At 41.0% G+C, this 19255-nt stretch overlaps 1 protein-coding gene across 3 annotated transcripts in view; it reads right to left on the bottom strand.

The window, feature by feature from the left end:
• Nucleotides 1-4351: 4351 nt before the first annotated feature.
• atp13a2 (ATPase cation transporting 13A2) overlaps nt 4352-19255 on the bottom strand; it is a 35166-nt gene continuing 20262 nt past the window's right edge. For 2 of the 3 annotated variants that reach the window (XM_035738492.2, XM_035738493.2), the window contains exons 26-29: nt 17771-17994; nt 9756-9907; nt 9244-9416; nt 4352-5238 (exon numbers count right to left, since the gene is read on the bottom strand). In XM_035738492.2, the coding sequence (XP_035594385.1) occupies nt 5071-5238; nt 9244-9416; nt 9756-9907; nt 17771-17994 (717 nt within the window). In that variant the 3' untranslated portion in view covers nt 4352-5070. Of the gene's footprint in view, nt 5239-9243; nt 9417-9755; nt 9908-16106; nt 16147-17770; nt 17995-19255 lie in introns of those variants that run through there. The other variant, XM_052482146.1, reaches the window with a different exon arrangement.

Below are 19255 nucleotides of genomic sequence, written 5' to 3'. Positions count from 1 at the left end.
CCTGTCAATAGCTTTTGATACTGTTGACCATGCTAGTGTAACGGATGTGAAACGGCTAGCTTAGCGGTGTGCGCTAAATAGCGTTTCAATCGGTTAAGTCACTTGCTCTGAGACCTTGAAGTAGTAGTTCCCCTTGCTCTGCAAGGGCCGTGGCTTTTGTGGAGCGATGGGTAACGATGCTTCGTGGGTGACTGTTGTTGATGTGTGCAGAAGGTCCCTGGTTCGCGCCCGGGCATGGGCGAGGGGACGGTTTAAAATTATACTGTTACACTATTTTATTGAATAAGTTGTCCTTGATAGGCATCAGGGCTCAGGCCTGTTCATGGTTTCATGATTATCTTAGTGACAAAACTCAGGCCCTCGTGATTGATGGGGTTAAGTCTGAATTTCTTGAAGTACATAAAGGTGTTCCGCAGGGATCAATACTAAGACCTTTCTTTTCACTATTTATATACATTTTATTGGTCAATATGTTAATTCTAAACTTCATCTATAAGTGGATTATACTATTATGTATGCAATTTCCCCGACTGCTGTGACAAAGCTACAATCAGATTTTCCCGTTTTGCAGGAAGCCCTTTGACTTAAAACTCATACTTTATATGGGCAAAACTAGATACATGTTGTTTAAGTCTTCATACGATTGTCGGATGGTTCTATAATCGAACGAGTCCCTGCATACAAATACCTTAGTATATGGATTGAGGTCAATCATTTAAAAAACATACGACTAAACATGTTAACGATCCAACCCTTTCTCAATGTTCACCTAAAATTACATACTCAAATCTAACTGCCTGCAGCTCAGGACTAGGGGTGCACATATCGTAACGGGCCATTAGCTAAAAATGCCAACATCGGTATCAGCCCGATGTCTAGTTTAATGCCAATGTTAAAACTGATGTGAACGCTACTACCGTGCATATACCTATATAAACGTAGGTGCATGACATTATGATGGCACGTAAAATTTGGCGCTACACGTGCAACACAGCATTCCTAACATAGCCCACAATGTCTGCTGTGGATCGAGCGAGCAGTCAATAAATTGAACAGTCATTTGAAAGTGTAAGAATTTCAGCGAGACAACTCCAAGGCGAAATCCATTAAAGCCACGATAATGGAATTCATTGCCCTTGACAATCAACCGTTCACCGTCATGGGTGATGTTGGCTTTTGCCAACTGGTCGAGCACTGGTACACACTACCAAGTGGCTATTTTTCAGATGTTGCCCTACCGGAGTTGCACAGTAATTGCGTCACTGCAATTAGCTTCACGACATACATACTATGGAACTCCGTTTGGGTCTTTTATGTGTCAAAAATACAGTAGCACTGTCAAAGCTGTATTAAAAAAGTCTGCAAACACCGGCCACAAACGATGTGTTTACAATACCGCGTTGGTAATAAAGCTTAATTTGTTCGACCGCAACTTGTGGGATAGCTAGCTTTAGCTTGGTACCAAGCTAGCACCAATACAACCAGACTGAAAACAATGACCAGTAGAAACTGCAGTTATTTTCATTACTCTTTGCAATGATTTAGGAATCCTTGTAAGTATTAGCTAGGTAGCCACTTGTTGTTCGCCTATTGAAACTGAACTTCAGTTCATGAAAATACATAGGCAGCTACTGAACCCTGTTGCCAAAAGATAACGTTATAAGCAGCCAGCTAGCTTCATCTGGCTAGAGGCTCGACCGGACCGGGTTATGAAGATAGACACAATAGTGGAATTTGCTGTTTGCATTCAAAATACGTGTAATTGACAGTGATGCAAATGAATACGAATACGACTTATGCCATACTTATGTTGAAGGATAACCGGAAAGTCCACTATTGTGGCTAGCTTCAGATGGGTCCGACCACCATTAATCAAATAAGAACTGTCTTGTAAATTAGGGCTATTTTTAGATGCTAATTATAGCCTGAAACAGATAGTTGTTTTGCTATGTTTCTGGGGAAGAACTACATCGTTTGCATCCATGAGCTAGCTTGCTTTTTTTATGACCAGCACTGTAACGTTAGGTGCGATACAACTTTACCAGCATCGTAGCATACGTATCGATGAATCATATATATATACACACACACACACTGTCAACTGCGTTCATTTCTTCTAATGTACATCACTGAAGTAGGAACTTGGGTGCAATGTCAGACTGTATTTTGGGGAGGGATCGAGTGCAAAAAAACTGACGTCCATAAAAGCTTTAGTGAGCACCTACTTTAAACTTAATGCTACACCGATATCTGAAAGTGTGCCCAAATGTTAAACTAATGTATGTTTGGAATGAAAGGAATCCATGAGCGTCAGCCCATGTCTGTCATGTGGTCAGCCTCTGGCCTCTTCAGTATGCCAAGATGATATTTGAATGGGTGGAATATCAGCACACTATTCCAAAGAACTCAGGTGAGTCCAGTTGCCTCTTTAGCAGCCACATTACTGCTTCAGATAGAAATGTGAAAAAGTATTTGCCCCCTTTCAAATTAAAGGGGAAAGTACTTTTTCATAGTACTGTATTTATAAAACAATCTACTGCGTTTCTTTTATATCTCAAAATGGCCATGTCAGTTTAGAGTGATATTGATATCACCACAGAAATGATACGTACAGTGGGGCAAAAAGGTATTTAGTCAGCCACCAATTGTGCAAGTTCTCCCACTTAAAAAGATGAGAGGCCTGTAATTTCCATCATAGGTACACTTCAACTATGACAGACAAAATAAGAAAAACAAATCCAGAAAATCACATTGTAGGATTTTTAATTAATGTATTTGCAAATTATGGTGGAAAATAAGTATTTGGTCACCTACAAACAAGCAAGATTTCTGGCTCTCACAGACCTGTAACTTCTTCTTTAAGAGGCTCGTCTGTCCTCCACTCGTTACCTGTATTAATGGCACCTGTTTGAACTGGTTATCAGTATAAAAGACACCTGTCCACAACCTCAAACAGTCACACTCCAAACTCCACTATGGCCAAGACCAAAGAGCTGTCAAAGGACACCAGAAACAAAATTGTAGACCTGCACCAGGCTGGGAAGACTGAATCTGCAATAGGTAAGCAGCTTGGTTTGAAGAAATCAACTGTGGGAGCAATTATTAGGAAATGGAAGACATACAAGACCACTGATAATCTCCCTCGATCTGGGGCTCCACGCAATATCTCACCCCGTGGGGTCAAACTGATCACAAGAACGGTGAGCAAAAATACCAGAACCACACAGGGGGACCTAGTGAATGACCTGCAGAGAGCTGGGACCAAAGTAACAAAGCCTACCATCAGTAACACACTACGCTGCCAGGGACTCAAATCCTGCAGTGCCAGACGTGTCCCCCTGCTTAAGCCAGTACATGTCCAGGCCCGTCTGAAGTTTGCTAGAGAGCATTTGGATGATCCAGAAGAAGATTGGGAGAATGTCATATGGTCAGATGAAACCAAAATATAACTTTTTGGTAAAAACTCAACTCGTCATGTTTGGAGGACAAAGAATGCTGAGTTGCATCCAAAGAACACCATACCTACTGTGAAGCATGGGGGTGGAAATATCATGCTTTGAGGCTGTTTTTCTGCAAAGGGACCAGGACGACTGATCCGTGTAAAGGAAAGAATGAATGGGGCCATGTATCGTGAGATTTTGAGTGAAAACCTCCTTCCATCAGCAAGGGCATTGAAGATGAAATGTGGCTTGGTCTTTCAGCATGACAATGATCCCAAACACACTGCCCGGGCAACGAAGGAGTGGCTTCGTAAGAAGCATTTCAATGTCCTGGAGTGGCCTAGCCAGTCTCCAGATCTCAACCTTGTAGAAAATCTTTGGAGGGAGTTGAAAGTCCATGTTGCCCAGCAACAGCCCCAAAACATCACTGCTCTAGAGGAGATCTGCATGGAGGAATGGGCCAAAATACCAGCAACAGTGTGTAAAAACCTTGTGAAGACTTACAGAAAACATTTGACCTCTGTCATTGCCAACAAAGGGTATATAACAAAGTATTGAGATAAACTTTTGTTATTGACCAAATACTTATTTTCCACCATAATTTGCAAATAAATTCATTAAAAATAACACAATGTGATTTTCTGGATTTCTTTTCTCATTATGTCTGTCATAGTTGAAGTGTACCTATGATAAATTACAGGCCTCTCATCTTTTTAAGTGGGAGAACTTGCACAATTGGTGGCTGACTAAATACTTTTTTGCCCCACTGTATAACATCCACATGTGTTGTCCATTGGTGTCCCGTATTGAACACATTGATGGGATCAAATTAGCTCTCTTGTAAACATTTCACTTTTCTCTAAAGTGTTACAACCACCTACCTCTGAGAAACATTAATACAACCTGACAAGAACATTTAAAAAATAGTTTTATTCCTAATACTATTGAACATTTGAGCTTTTCATAATCTTATATCACTGGCTGGTATTTATTTGATTTAACTTGGCAAATCAGTTAAGAGCAAATTCTAATTTACAATGATGGCTTACCCCGGACAACGCTGGGCCAATTGTGCGCCGCCCTATGGGACTCCCAATCACGGACAGTTGTGATACAGCCTGGAATCAAACCAGGGTCTGTAGTGACACCTAACACTGAGATGCAGTGCCTTGCGCCACTCGGCAGCCCAGTGGCACAGTATTGTACTTCACACTGCTGTTGAAAAGGAAAAATGTGTGAAACAGACTTCAGAGGTTTGTTCACTGTCCTCACTGCGACATTGTGGATGTGGCTCAGATCCTAGGCACTCTTTGGCTGGGGAAATATTGAGAGAGTTTGATTAAAATGAACCACGGTTCACCGGTCTAACTTTCATTGGGAAGACAGAAAGCGTTAATCTAAAGCAATCACTTTTACATGTGAACACAGAATCCTACTCATTACTTCACCTACATCACTTTTGTTTAGAGCCGACTTCGCCATCGGACAGAGTTGGGCACTTGGCTGACTCATCCCCAGGAGGCAGCAGGGTTCCAAAACTAATGCTATCGGTTTAGACTCCTCCCACCAAGGCAACCTGGGCCAGATAATCAAATCTCTCAATATTGTGCAATGGGAGGAGAGGCTGATGCTAGCTCAGGCCAATGACTGTGCACTGGGGCGGGACTAGTGGTTGGTCCAGGGGGGGCCAGGAGGGAGAGTCTGACAGGAGGACGTCTAGGCGCTTGTACTGCTTCTTGGACTGGCGCCTCCCTCGGAGCAGACGCAGGCAGTTCAGCATACCTCGGTCTATCAGCATCTACAGGAGAGCCAGTAGGATATAGTCACACAGTCATTGAGTACGTTTAAATGCATAGGAATAATTTTATATTAAACTGATTATGGCAGTATGCAGATTATGCAATAGTCGTAAACACCTTACTCTGCTTATCTTAATTGGCTTAAGGTCAAGTTTAAAGTAAGCATATGGGGCCTCTTATCAATCATGCGTTGGCACAAATCTGCGTAAACCATGTCTAGAATAATTTCCACACAAAATGTGATTTATCAATATGAACATTTGCTTGAGTGCATACATTTCACGCACAGCCATGCGTAGGCACAGTGCCAAGTGGTGGAATAAGGGAACTATTTGTCAAGCGTAGAATGGGGAAAATGTGTGAAATTGTGAGTAATAATATACATTTTTTCTACTTCATTGCATTTTCATTGTGAATTCATGCAACATACTGTATCTGGTCAGGCTATATCACATAATTTGACCACAGTGGATTTGCTACGATAATAATTAGGGCTGAACCCAAATAGTCGACTTGTCAGTCGACCAAGCAAATCTTTTTTTTTTCATGGCACATGGGAGACCTGTCTTATTTGCGCCCATCTTAGTGAACTAATCCATAGCGGAGACTGAGACAAAGGCTCTGCATGGTCAATTTGACATCTGCAGTGGCCGTACAGCATTTACTGTGATGAGGCCTCTGCAGAAATCTAAGCAAACATACATTTTGCACATCGCAGAGTAGAGCTATTGTCAAAGAAGTGAGTTTGTGTTCATACAGGACCTCCCGCACCACACCTACCAACAACCAATCATGTCAATGCAGGGCTGCAATGATCGTATTTGTTTGCTTTATAGGCAATTTTTACATAGTTGGCAATATAAGTTACTTTTTAGGTTTATCATTTTCATTTAGATTTGGATAACCACATGACAATGATTTTAAGATGCGAAGACATTATACATTTAAATTAAACTGTGCATATGAAAACCATAACTGGCAAGAGAAATTGACATTTCACATGAGAAAAAACTTTGCTGACTCCTTGTTTAGCCTATAGAGCCCCACAGTGGAGGTGTGTGTCATAATACGCATAAAGCCTAGCTGTCAAACAGGGAAATGGTTCTAATTGTTTTTTCCCCCCATAGAGGATTTTTAGAAAGACTTCAAATAAGGGCAGTGTAGGCTGCCGTGGCAGTGTCTATCGAATCATGTCAATATATTTGGCTCTATTTACATTGATTCGAAAATGCTAATGAGCATCAAAGTAAACAAAAATACATAACTTGCACAAGACCATTCACAGAATTGTCCATTTAAAGACATTTAGCCAATTGATTCATTACTACATTTAGGTAACATTAGATAATTAATCCAGAGATTCTTACATTTTCCTCGATTCGGCAGTCTCGTCCAGACCAACATGGCATTTGTAGTTCTTTATGATAGCCAAATTAGCATTTCATTTTTTGGGGGGGGGCCAAGTATAACTGATCATATTATGAAAAAGACAAGCATTGTAATTTTGAACTCCATAAAGTGAGTGTGAAAGAAGTTAAACAATAATTTATCTATCAACAACGACAAGCCACCGGGATCTAACAACTTGGATGGGAAATTACTGAGGATAATAGCGGCTGATATTGCCACTCCTATTCGCCATATCTTCAATCTAAGCCTATAAGAAAGTGTGTCCTTAGGCCTGGAGGGGAGCAAAAGTAATTCCGATAACCATGAATAGTAAAGCCCCCTTTACTGTCTCAAATAGGTGACCAATAAGCCTTTTACCAACCCTTAATAAACTTTTGGAAAAAATTGTGTTTGACCAGACACAATACTATTTTACTGTAAACAAATTGACAACAGACTTTCAGCATGCTTATAGGGAGGACACTCAACAAGCACAGCGCTTACACAAATGACTGATGATTGGCTGAGAGAAAGATTGAGGGAGCTTTTTTGCGTCTTTTGACATTATCGATCATAGTCTGCTGATGGAAAAGCATATGTTTTATGGCTTTACACCCCCTGCTATATTGTGGATAAAGAGTCTAACAGAACACAGAGGGCATTCTTTAATGGAAGCATCTCCAACATAATCCTGGTAGAATCAGGCCCCTTACTTTTTTCAATCTTTACTAATGACATGCAACTGGCCTTGAGTAAAGCCAGTGTGTCTATGTATGCGGTTGACTCAACACTATACACGTCAGCTACTACAGAGTGAAATCACGGCAACATTTAACAAAAAGCTGCAGTTAGTTTCAGAATGGGTGGCAAGGAATACATTTTTCCTAAATATTTCCAACTAAAAGCATTGTATTTGGGACAAATCATTCACTAAAACCTAAATCTTATAATACATGTGGTAATTTAGGAAGTTGAGGTGACTAAACTGCTTGGAGTAACCCTGGATTGTAAACTGTCATGGTCAAAACATATTGATACAACAGTAGCTAAGATGTGGAGAAGTCTGTCCATAATAAAGCGCTGCTCTGCCTTCTTAACAACACTATAAACAAGGCAGGTCCTACAGGCCCTAATTTTGTCAAACCTGGACTACTGTTTAGTAGTGTGGTCAGGTGCCACAAAGAGGGACTTAGGAAAAGTACACAGGGAGCTAACATTAATAATACGCATGTCAATCTATCATGAATCAAAGTGGAAGAGAGATTGACTTCGTCACTACTTATTTTTGTAAGATGTGTTGACAAGCTGAATGTACCGAGCTGTTTGTTTAAACTACTACCACACAGCTCGGACACCCATACACCACACAAGACATGCCACCAGAGGTCTCTTCACAAACCCCAAGAACAGACTATGGGGGGCACACAGTACTACATAGAGCCATGGCTACATGGAACTCTATTCCACATCAGGTAACTGATGCAAGCAGTAGAATCAGATTATTATATTTTTTAAACAGGTAAAAATACACCTTATGGAACAACGGGGACTGTGAAGATACACACAGGTACGGACAGACGCATACGCACACAAGCACACACTCTACACACACATACATTGTAGATATGTAGTGGTGTAATAATGTTATATGATGTGTCTTAATGTGTTTGGACCCCTGGAAGAGTAGCTAATGGGGATCCCGAATAAATACAAAAATGTAATGTCATGTCGTATTTTAAATTGTATATAACTTCCTTAATGTTGCTGGGTCATTTGCGTCTTACTTCATCAAACAGTATGCTTAAAGCATCAGACAAGCTCAATGCATATATAGTTGATTCTATAAAAAAAAAATATATATATATATATATTTTTTTTAAACAATCAAATGTTCAAAAGAATGCCTTTCCGGTGAACCAATATTTGTTTGTTTGTTGGACAGCCCTAATAATAATCCATCTAAAGTACAGTAATTTGTTCAATTAGAGGCACGTGTGAAAATGAAACCATTGTTGAAAGACTGCGAAAATTCCAAAACCACATCACACTTTTTCCTATGTTATGAATATTCTCTATTCTGTTCTTAAGTAGTATTTTAGAATAGTTTCTACGCAATATTGATAAATGAGGTCCCTGGTTTTCTAAGCAAATGTCTAATTATTAGGACTAGTAAACACCTTAAAAATCGGTCTTGCTGCAGTGTATTTGGTCTGCGCATGTGCTAGCTCCAGCCGAGTGAGTCTCCCACTTTTGCACAAGTGAAGTGAGTTCGGAACAACTGAATGTATGCCTCTTTGAAGTAGTTTTCACATACACATTTTATGTCCAAACTCAAAAATAAAATTGCTTCCGAAAAATAACATGGTCGCTGTGGTAGGAAGTTTATTTTGATTGCCGATTTCACTGAATTTATCAGAGTGCCATCAAGTAGCCTGATTTCAGATGTGTCCATGTAAACAGGATTTTTGGGGAAATCGTTCGTAAATGTTTTAATCAAACTATTATATTAATCTGATGATCCACAATAAATCACATTATTGTGTGCATGTAACCACACTCACTAAGCGCTGAATACTAACATGAGATTACCTCAAGGAAGGAAGGACAATTTTTACCTCCAAAAGGAAGCAGAAGACAAAGTTGAGTGCGGCCAGGGCCACCAGCAGGATTTTGAAGTTCATATCAGGGATGTAGTAAAGCTTCAGCAGCGTGCGCAGGAAAGGCACGGGAGCTAGCACCAGCCAACTCATCAGAGCGAGCAAGACCAGCAGCACACACACAAAAACCACTGTTAGGAGAGAGGGAAAAGATGGGCATCATGTAAGAGACCTTGGCAGCTACTGTGATTATCAGAGTTTACTGCTTAAAGGGATAGTTCACTCAAATCTAAGTGTCAGATGGTTAAGTACCTCAACATTGGTTAAGTGGATTTAAAACCACTTTTTAAATTGACCAATCAAGTAAACAATCCGTTACAGCACACTGAATGAACGTCAAGGAGGGGAAAGGAGACCCAGCAACAGGTGCTTTTTTTGTGGCTTTGATTTGCAAGGCACGTTCATACAACATTACCGAACCCCACAAAGAATGAGGTGATATGTCTGGAGCACCTTGGTTGGTGCCTCACCGTTGTAGTACAGAGGTCTCTTGTAGGGGTATCCTTTAGTCACCACCACCGCCATGATGATGTACTGGTACCCCGACAGGTCAAACACACTGGTGTCCTCAAGATTGGGCAGGTTCGCTGCTCCTGACATTGTTGAATTGAGAGGAACAAACCTGAAAGCATGGATGAAGAGAGGAATAATTCATATTAATTTACCTAGACATTCCCCCACAATGCACTGCATTTGTTGAAAGTCATTGAGCTGCTGTGTTTTTGATACATAATTTTAAACCTCAATGTGACTGAGTCACACCCAAAACCCTTCTTATTATTCCTTTGGTCCTTCTCAAGGATCTATTCCAATGAGAACTCCTTACTTCCCCCTCCTCAAAACATCAGAACATTATTCTGTGTCATTAAGAATAGGGCTGGGAATTGTCAGGGACATCACAATACTTCGGTGCTGATGCAATATGTATTAGGATTTTATTGGGATTCTGTTCCAAACATATCAAATCAAATTTTATTTGTCACATACATATGGTTAGCAGATGTTAATGCGAGTGTAGCGAAATGCTTGTGCTTCTAGTTCCGACAATGCAGTAATAACCAACAAGTAATCTAGCTAACAATTCCAAAACTACTACCTTACAAGTGTAAGGGGATAAAGAATATGTACATAAAGATATACAAATGAGTGATGGTACAGAGCGGCATAGGCAAGATACAGTAGATGGTATTGAGTGCAGTATATACATATGAGATGAGTATGTAAACAAAGCGGCATAGTTAAAGTGGCTTGTGATACAAGTATTACATAAGGATGCAGTAGATGATAGAGTACAGTATATACGTATACATATGAGATGAATAATGTAGGGTATGTAAACATTATATTAGGTAGCATTGTTTAAAGTGGCTAGTGATATATTTACATAATTTCCCATCAATTCCCATTATTAAAGTGGCTGGAGTTGAGTCAGTGTGTTGGCAGCAGCCACTCAATGTTAGTGGTGGCTATTTAACAGTCTGATGGCCTTGAGATAGAAGCTGTTTTTCAGTCTCTCGGTCCCAGCTTTGATGCACCTGTACTGACCTCGCCTTCTGGATGATAGCGGGGTGAACAGGCAGTGGCTCGGGTGGTTGTTGTCCTTGATGATCTTTATGGCCTTCCTGTGACATCGGGTGGTGTAGGTGTCCTGGAGGGCAGGTAGTTTGCCCCCGGTGATGCGTTGTGCAGACCTCACTACCCTCTGGAGAGCCTTACGGTTGTGGGCGGAGCAGTTGCCGTACCAGGCGGTGATACAGCCCGACAGGATGCTCTCGATTGTGCATCTGTAGAAGTTTGTGAGTGCTTTTGGTGACAAGCCAAATTTCTTCAGCCTCCTGAGGTTAAACTAGAGGTAGCTAACGTTAACTACCTACCAATTATTAAAACAAATATTTTATTTTTATAATCGATAAGTGGAGTCAGTATCATATTTTGATTTTTTTAAATCGGCAAAAATTACATTGATATACTGTTTTGATCCCCCAACACCTGAAGTCCACAATCATCTCCCTAGTTTTATTGACGTTGAGTGTGAGGTTATTTTCCTGACACCACACTCCGAGGGCCCTGACCTCCTCCCTGTAGGCCATCTCGTTGTTGTTGGTAATCAAGCCTACCACTGTTGTGTCGTCCGCAAACTTGATGATTGAGTTGTAGGCGTGCGTGGCCACGCAGTTGTGGGCGAACAGGGAGTACAGGAGAGGGCTCAGAACGCACCCTTGTGGGGCCCCAGTGTTGAGGATCAGCGGGGTGGAGATGTTGTTGCCTACCCTCACCACCTGGGGGCGGCCCGTTAGGAAGTCCAGTACCCAGTTGCACAGGGCGGGGTCGAGACCCAGGGTCTCGAGCTTGATGACGAGCTTGGAGGGCACTATGGTGTTAAATGCCGAGCTGTAGTCGATGAACAGCATTCTCACATAGGTATTCCTCTTGTCCAGATGGGTTAGGGCAGTGTGCAGTGTGGTTGAGATTGCATCGTCTGTGGACCTATTTGGGCGGTAAGCAAATTGGAGTGGGTCTAGGGTGTCAGGTAGGGTGGAGGTGATATGGTCCTCGACTAGTCTCTCAAAGCACTTCATGATGTCGGAAGTGAGTGCTACGTGGCGGTAGTCGTTTAGCTCAGTTACCTTAGCTTTCTTGGGAACAGGAACAATGGTGGCCCCCTTGAAGCATGTGGGAACAACAGACTGGGATAGGGATTGATTGAATATGTCCGTAAACACACCAGCCAGCTGGTCTGCGCATGCTCTGAGGGCGCGGCTGGGGATGCCGTCTGGGCCTGCAGCATGCGAGGGTTGACACGTTTAAATGTTTTCCTCACGTCGGCTGCAGTGAAGGAGAGTCTGCATGTTTTAGTTTGGGCCGTGTCAGTGGCACTGTATTGTCCTCAAAGCGGGCAAAAAAGTGATTTAGTCTGCCTGGGAGCAAGACATCCTAGTCCGTGACGGGGCTGGTTTTCTTTTTGTAATCCGTGATTGACTGTAGACCCTGCCACATACCTCTTGTGTCTGAGCCGTTGAATTGAGATTCTTCTTTGTCTCAAAACTGACGCTTAGCTTGTTTGATTGCCTTGCGGAGGGAATAGTTACACTGTTTATATTCGGTCATGTTTCCAGTCACCTTGCCCTGATTAAAAGCAGTGGTTCGCGCTTTCAGTTTCACGCGAATGCTGCACACTATGTCTGCTTCAGATGGACAAGAGAGAGCCATGAAAAAAATTGTTTAAAAATATTTCCAGCCATGGAAATAAGTGCTAAAAACATGTTGGCTCACCATTTAATAATAACATAGAGAACAAGCTATTGGATGAGTTTTGGAGCAGGTACAGCCGACTAAACTAGAGGTAGCTAACGTTAACTACCAATTATTAAAACAAATATTTTATTTTTAGAATCGATAAGTGGAGTCAGTATCATATTTTAATTTTTTTAAATCGGCAAAAATTACATTGAGATACTGTTTTGATCCCCCAACACTACATTTACATTACATTTAAGTAATTTAGCAGACGCTCTTATCCAGAGCGACTTACAAATTGGTGCATACACCTTATGACATCCAGTGGAACAGCCACTTGCATCTAAATCTTTTTTGGGGGGAGAAGAGAAGGATTACTAATATTATTAGGGCTGACCACATTTAGTCGACTGGTTGATTGTTTAATTGATAGGTTGTTGGTCGATAAAGATTGTTTTCAGTCGAGTAGTGGCAAATGTTTATAAAAACAATTATGGCATACGAGACAACAACTGTCTGATTCACGCCTGTCAGAATCTATTGCGGAGGCTGCGGTGATGGCACACCAGTATCACCAGTAGAACATTTACCATTAATTCCTAATCTACAATGTTTGTTTGGTTTATTTCTGTTAATGCATTCAATATATTATTATTACAGTCTTACCGTTGCCATTGTCGGAGTGGGTACGTTGTTTGCAGAGTGCACAACCTTGGCTACACTTGTGAGAAAAGTTTGTTTATTTCATTCCATTTGTGAATTTATTCATTGACTTTTGTTTGGGGTGCTCTTGTCAATCTTGAGTAAGGACACGCAACTGATTACGCATATAGAAGTAGGACTAGTCTACCTGGCCTGAGTGCAAATGTAGGCCTATAAAATGTACCCATTTGGGGATCTGATACTATTTCTGATTTTCTTAACTCACCATCACTGTGGAGCTTCTCAAAGTATTTTTCTCTTTGCATCAAACAGCAAGTAAACAAAGTCTGTTTTTACATCCATTGATAATGACAATCAGGGCCGGCCCTCCCATTAGGCGGCCACCTATGGCGGCACTTGTATTTGGGGTGGAATTTTGACAATTGGCTGCCACCCTCCGGCGCCCCTGATCGGCTGCTACACCTCCCGCGGCACCCCAGCCACCAACATAGCGTTGCTGCAGTTCCCGTCACCGCCCCATTCCCACTTCTCCAGAAGTTCACTCCCACTATCATTGGTAGCTATGGTGATGTGTATGTTTATATGGGATTATCCAATTGTGAAATATTAAAAATGAATCTGCCAATTAAATGATTGTATTTTTTGGGGGGTGTTGTGTGTGACAAACAATTAGTGATTAAGGCAGAAGCATAACCTAGCCTGTTAACGTTAGCTAGCTACTACTAGTGGATGTAATTTTAGCTAAAAGTAATCTATAGAGATTTTAAATTATTTGCTACCATATCTAAGAGACAAAAACTATCAGGAAGCAAATATTTCAAATAAAATAAAAAATGAGAAGAGGCACAATCTCTAAACCAAAGAAATTCGCTGGTGTGCATGACCACCTAGATAGTTTCTAGAGGTAGAAGGAGCAGGAGATCAGGCTGGTGTCTAAGCAAACTCTGATGATTTGACTTCAGGACCATGGACAGCTAATGAGAAAAAACATCACTGACTGCAATGCAGCACCACAGCAGAGGAAAGAGGCCAATATAAGCGGAGCCAAAATAAATGCTAATAAATGCTAATAAAAAATGCTGAAACTGATGTTGGACAATCAAATTCGATATGTAAATAAACTAAATTCGTTAAGGCTGGGTCAATGACATAAAGCTTATATTACCCTGCTCCAGCGAAATAACGCCCACCATGCATTTATGAAAGCACTTCTTTCCAAAGCTCAAATGATCTTACTCTGTTGTACAGTTCTACAGGAATATTAAAATATGTACTGTTGAAGTCGGAAGATTACATATACTTAGGTTGGAGTCATTAAAACTTGTTTTTCAATCACTCCACACATTTCTTGTTAACAAACTATAGTTTTGGCATGTCACTTAGGACATCTACTTTGTGCATGACACAAGTCGTTTTTCCAACAGCTGTTTACAGACAGATTATTTCACTTATAACTCACTGTATCACAATTCCAGTGGGTCAGAAGTTAACATACACTAAGTTGACTGTGCCTTTAAAAAAAAGTTTGGAAAATTCCAGAAAATGTCATGTCTTTAGAAGCTTCTGATAGACTAATTGACATAATTTGAGTCAATTGGAGGTGTACCTGTGGATGTATTTCAAGGCCTACCTTCAAAATCAGTGCCTCTTTGCTTGACATCATTGGAAAATCAAAAATATTGTAGACCTCCACAAGTCTGGTTCATCTTTGGGAGCAATTTCCAAACGCCTGAAGGTACCACATTCATCTGTACGAACAATAGTACGCAACTATAAACACCATGGGACCACGCAACCATCATGCTGCTCAGGAAGGAGACGCGTTCTGTCTCCTAGAGATGAAAGTACTTCGATGCGAAAATTGCAAATCAATCCAAGAACAACAGGACCTTGTGAGGAGGCTGGAGGAAACAGGTACAAAAGTATCTATATCCACAGTAAAATGAGTCCTATTTCGACGCAACCTGAAAGGCCACTCAGCAAGGAAGAAGCCACTGCTCCAAAAACGCCATTAAAAAGCCAGACTACGGTTTGCAACTGCACATAGGGACAAAGATCATAGAACACCATCCCAACCGTGAAGCACTGGGGTGGCAGCATCATGTTGTGGGGGTGCTTTGCTGCAGGAGGGACTGGTGCACTTCACAAAATAGATGGAAAGCCCTGACCTCAATCCTATAGAAAAGCAGAACTGAAAGAGCGTGTGCGAGCAAGGAGGCCTACAAACCTGACTCAGTTACACCAGCTCTGTCAGGAGGAATGGGCCAAAATGCACCCAACTCATTGTGGGAAGGTTTTGGAAGGCTACCCTAAACATTTGACCCAAGTAAAAAAAAAAATTAAAGGCAATGCTACCAAATACTAATTGAATGTATGTCAACTTCTGACCCACTGGGAATGTGATGAAATAAATAAAAGCTGAAATAAGTCATTATCTCTACTATTATTCTGACATTTCACATTCTTACAATAAAGTGGTGATCCTAACTGACCTAAAACAGGGAATGTTTACTAGGATTAAATGTCAGGAATTGTGAAAAACTGAGTTTAAATGTACTTGGCTAAGGTGTATGTAAACTTCCAACTTCAACTGTATGTTAAATATGTTATATAAAAGTGTTATTTTTTATTGTAATTGTAACAATTATGGGGTCGTGCCAAGATAACAGGTGGGATATTATTATTAAGAAACTCGGTTTCCTACTATAGGTAGTAGGTTGCATAGTGATAGCAACATTGTAACTCCCCAATGCAGAGGTTAAAGTAAAATTATCTTCTGCCTGGTAAGGGACCTCCTATATATGCACGCGTGCACCAAACATTTTTATGGGCATAACATAGAATTGCATATATAATTGGAGCCTATTTCTTCATCTTCCAAAAAATAAGTGGTAAGCCTACCTGTTTGACAGACACAATTATCCTAGATAGATCCTTCATAGATGTCTGTATAGCCAAATACTGTGGAAATAAAATAAAACGTATCCAGATTATTTCAAGCGTTCTATAGCTATGCTTAACTCGGAGATGCCTTATGGTAGAAACAAGCTCTAAAATGCCCGCGAAAGATGTGACTGATGCATATGGGGATATATTGATTCCTCTCTATGACAATCTGAAGCTAAAACTGCAGCCTATAATAATCGAGGAGACAAGAAAAATAAAATTGACTTTGCTATTCTGTCCCTATTAATTGAGCTTTTCTCTTTCTGGAAAGAGAAGATGTTTGTTTAAACCCAGGCAGCTTTAAGGGAAGCACTTGTCTGTTGTATAACCCCAAAACACTAGTAGCCAGCAGTTGAATCTTACAGTTTTCTGTGTCAGTACAGCCTCTGTCTGGGTAGAAAGGTGCCATGCTTAGATTCATAGGGATGTCTAAGATGTAGTTATTTTTGGTGATTTTATCAATGTAATCAGATTGAAGATATTAGGCTATGTTATTGACATTGAACTGATTGTATAGCCTACTAACCAGAAGTGTTAAAATTTTTGTTTAATTTGTAGCATAGGCCTATTAATTGGTCTGCCTTTATTTTCTGTTCCTCCGACTTTTAGCTGAGAAATAAATTGGCCCAACGCCAAACCTATTGGGGGGGTGGCAGATTTTTGCCGGCCCTGTTGACAATAGTTCCTCAACATCGCCTATTTGAAAAATCTTTCCAACTCTCCCTTTCGAATACCACTCAGCATGAAAGGGGGAAAAAAGTTGTGCTGTGATCTGGTGGAAATGTCATAAAATAGGCATACCGGATTACTTCGTATCCCTTGCGCTAAATAGCCTACTGCACTGTCTGTCCGGAGCTCACTGGCGCTGGAAACTGAGGGCCCAGAATATTTTCTACAATGTTGCAAGTTTGCTAGCACAAGCTTCCCACCAGACCAAGTTAATACAATAGTTGATACAATGTTTTAGGTTTCTTGCAGACAGGCCATGCGTAGCCAATGTGATTTATAGGATATTTATCCGAATATTTTCTACCTGCGGGCTGCAAGTTTTTTTATTAGTTGGCTTTATGTAGGCTATTTTCACATATTGGCAATAGAAGTTACTTTTACATTGGTATAATTTTCATTTAGATAGAATTGTAATGAACCACATGACATTGATTTTGAAATATGAAAACTTTATAAATTAAACTGTTCCATGGAAATGTGCATATGAAAATCATAACTGGCACACAGATCAGTAGAACTGGTACGATAACTTGGCACTCCAAATGCAAAAGGTTGCCGTCTGCTGGTGTAGCCTATTACCGGCAACTTCAGGAGCATAACAGCAAAATCTGCAGCGTGGGAGGATGGCCGGGAACAGGTTATTTGTCTTCTGGTTAGGCTATATTGATCTCTGGTACCCTCTTTAGTAATTTGTGTCTTAACAAGCTCAGTAACCTACATATAGTTGATTAATTCAAACATAGGCTGTGTCTAAATATGGAAAAATACACGTTTTAAAATGTCGACCAATCGAACAGATGGCTCTCGGTCGGGTTTTTTTTTGTCGGGGACAGCCCTAAATATTATACAGTATTAAAAGGTGCTATACAAATCTAGCTGATCATAATCACTATTCATAAATGGTTCTTACCAGTCCTGGGAGGTGGTGATCAGCAGAGCAGACACCTGGCCCAGGATGAGAAGCAGGGTGTGCAGCGTCAGGCTAGCCAGGACTGGCAGCGCCAGCAAGCTGGCTGGGGGCCTCTGGGGGTGCAGCTCTGTGCTTGGGCCCCCTTTCCCCATGACGATAGCCAGCAGCGTCACCAGGACCATGTCAAAGAACAGGAACTGCAGGTCGCCCAGGTTAGTCTTCTCCTGAATGGGGTACACAAAATAGAATCAACACATGCTATAGGTGGGGGAGGGTAAAATAACATTCCAAGGCATTCTACAGATCCAGACAAATGTTGTGCCTGTTAGATACAGTTGAAGTCAGACGTTTACATACACCTTAGCCAAATACATTAAACTCAGTTTCTCACAATTCCTGACATTTAATCAGAGTAAAAATTTGGATCACCACTTTATTAGGATCACCACTTTATTTTAAGAATGTGAAATGTCAGAAAAATAGTAGAGAGAATGATTTATTTCAGCTTTTATTTCTTTCATCACATCCCCAGTGGGTCAGAAGTTTACATACACTCAATTAGTATTTGGTAGCATTGCCTTTAAATTGTTGGTCAAACGTTTCAGGTAGCCTTCCACAAGTTTCCCACAATAAGTTGGGTGAATTTTGGCCCATTCCTCCTGACAGAGCTGGTGTAAATGAGTCAGAGTTGTAAGGCCTCCTTGTTCGCACATGCTTTTTCAGTTCTGCCCACAAATTTTCTATGGGATTGAGGTCAGGGCTTTGTGATGGCCACTCCAATACCTTGACTTTGTTGTCCTTAAGCCATTTTGCCACAACTTTGGAAGTATGCTTGGGGTCATTGTCCATTTGGAAGACCCATTTGTGACCAAGCTTTAACTTCCTGACTAATGTCTTGAGATGATGCTTCAATATATCCACATAATTTTATTTCCCCAAGATGCCATCTGTTTTGTGAAGTGTACCAGTCCCTTCTGTAGCAAAGCACCCCCACAACATGATGCTGCCACCCCAGTGCTTCACGGTTGGGATGGTGTTCTTCGGCTTGCAAGCATCCCCCTTTTTCCTACAAACATAACGATGGTCATTATGGCCAAACAGTTCTATTTTTGTTTCATCAGACCAGAGGACATTTCTCCAAAAAGTATGATCTATGTTCCCATGTGCAGTTGCAAACAGTAGTCTGGATTTTTTATAGCAGTTTTAGAGCAGTGGCTTCTTCCTTGCTGAGCGTCCTTTCAGGTTATGTCAACATAGGACTCATTTTACTGTGGATATAGGTACTTCTGTACTTCAGCATGGTCCTTTGTTGTTGTTCTGGGATTGATTTGCACTTTTTGCACCAAAGTACGTTCATCTCTAGGAGACAGAATGTGTCTCCTTCCTGAGCGGTATGACAGCTGCATGGTCCCATGGTGTTTATACTCGCGTACTATTGTTTGTACAGATGAACGTGGTACCTTCAGGCGTTTGGAAATTGTTCCC

This window comes from Oncorhynchus keta, chromosome 27 (assembly GCF_023373465.1).
Source record: "Oncorhynchus keta strain PuntledgeMale-10-30-2019 chromosome 27, Oket_V2, whole genome shotgun sequence".
NCBI classification, from domain to species: domain Eukaryota; kingdom Metazoa; phylum Chordata; class Actinopteri; order Salmoniformes; family Salmonidae; genus Oncorhynchus; species Oncorhynchus keta.
This window is presented reverse-complemented; position numbering and strand designations above follow the sequence as displayed.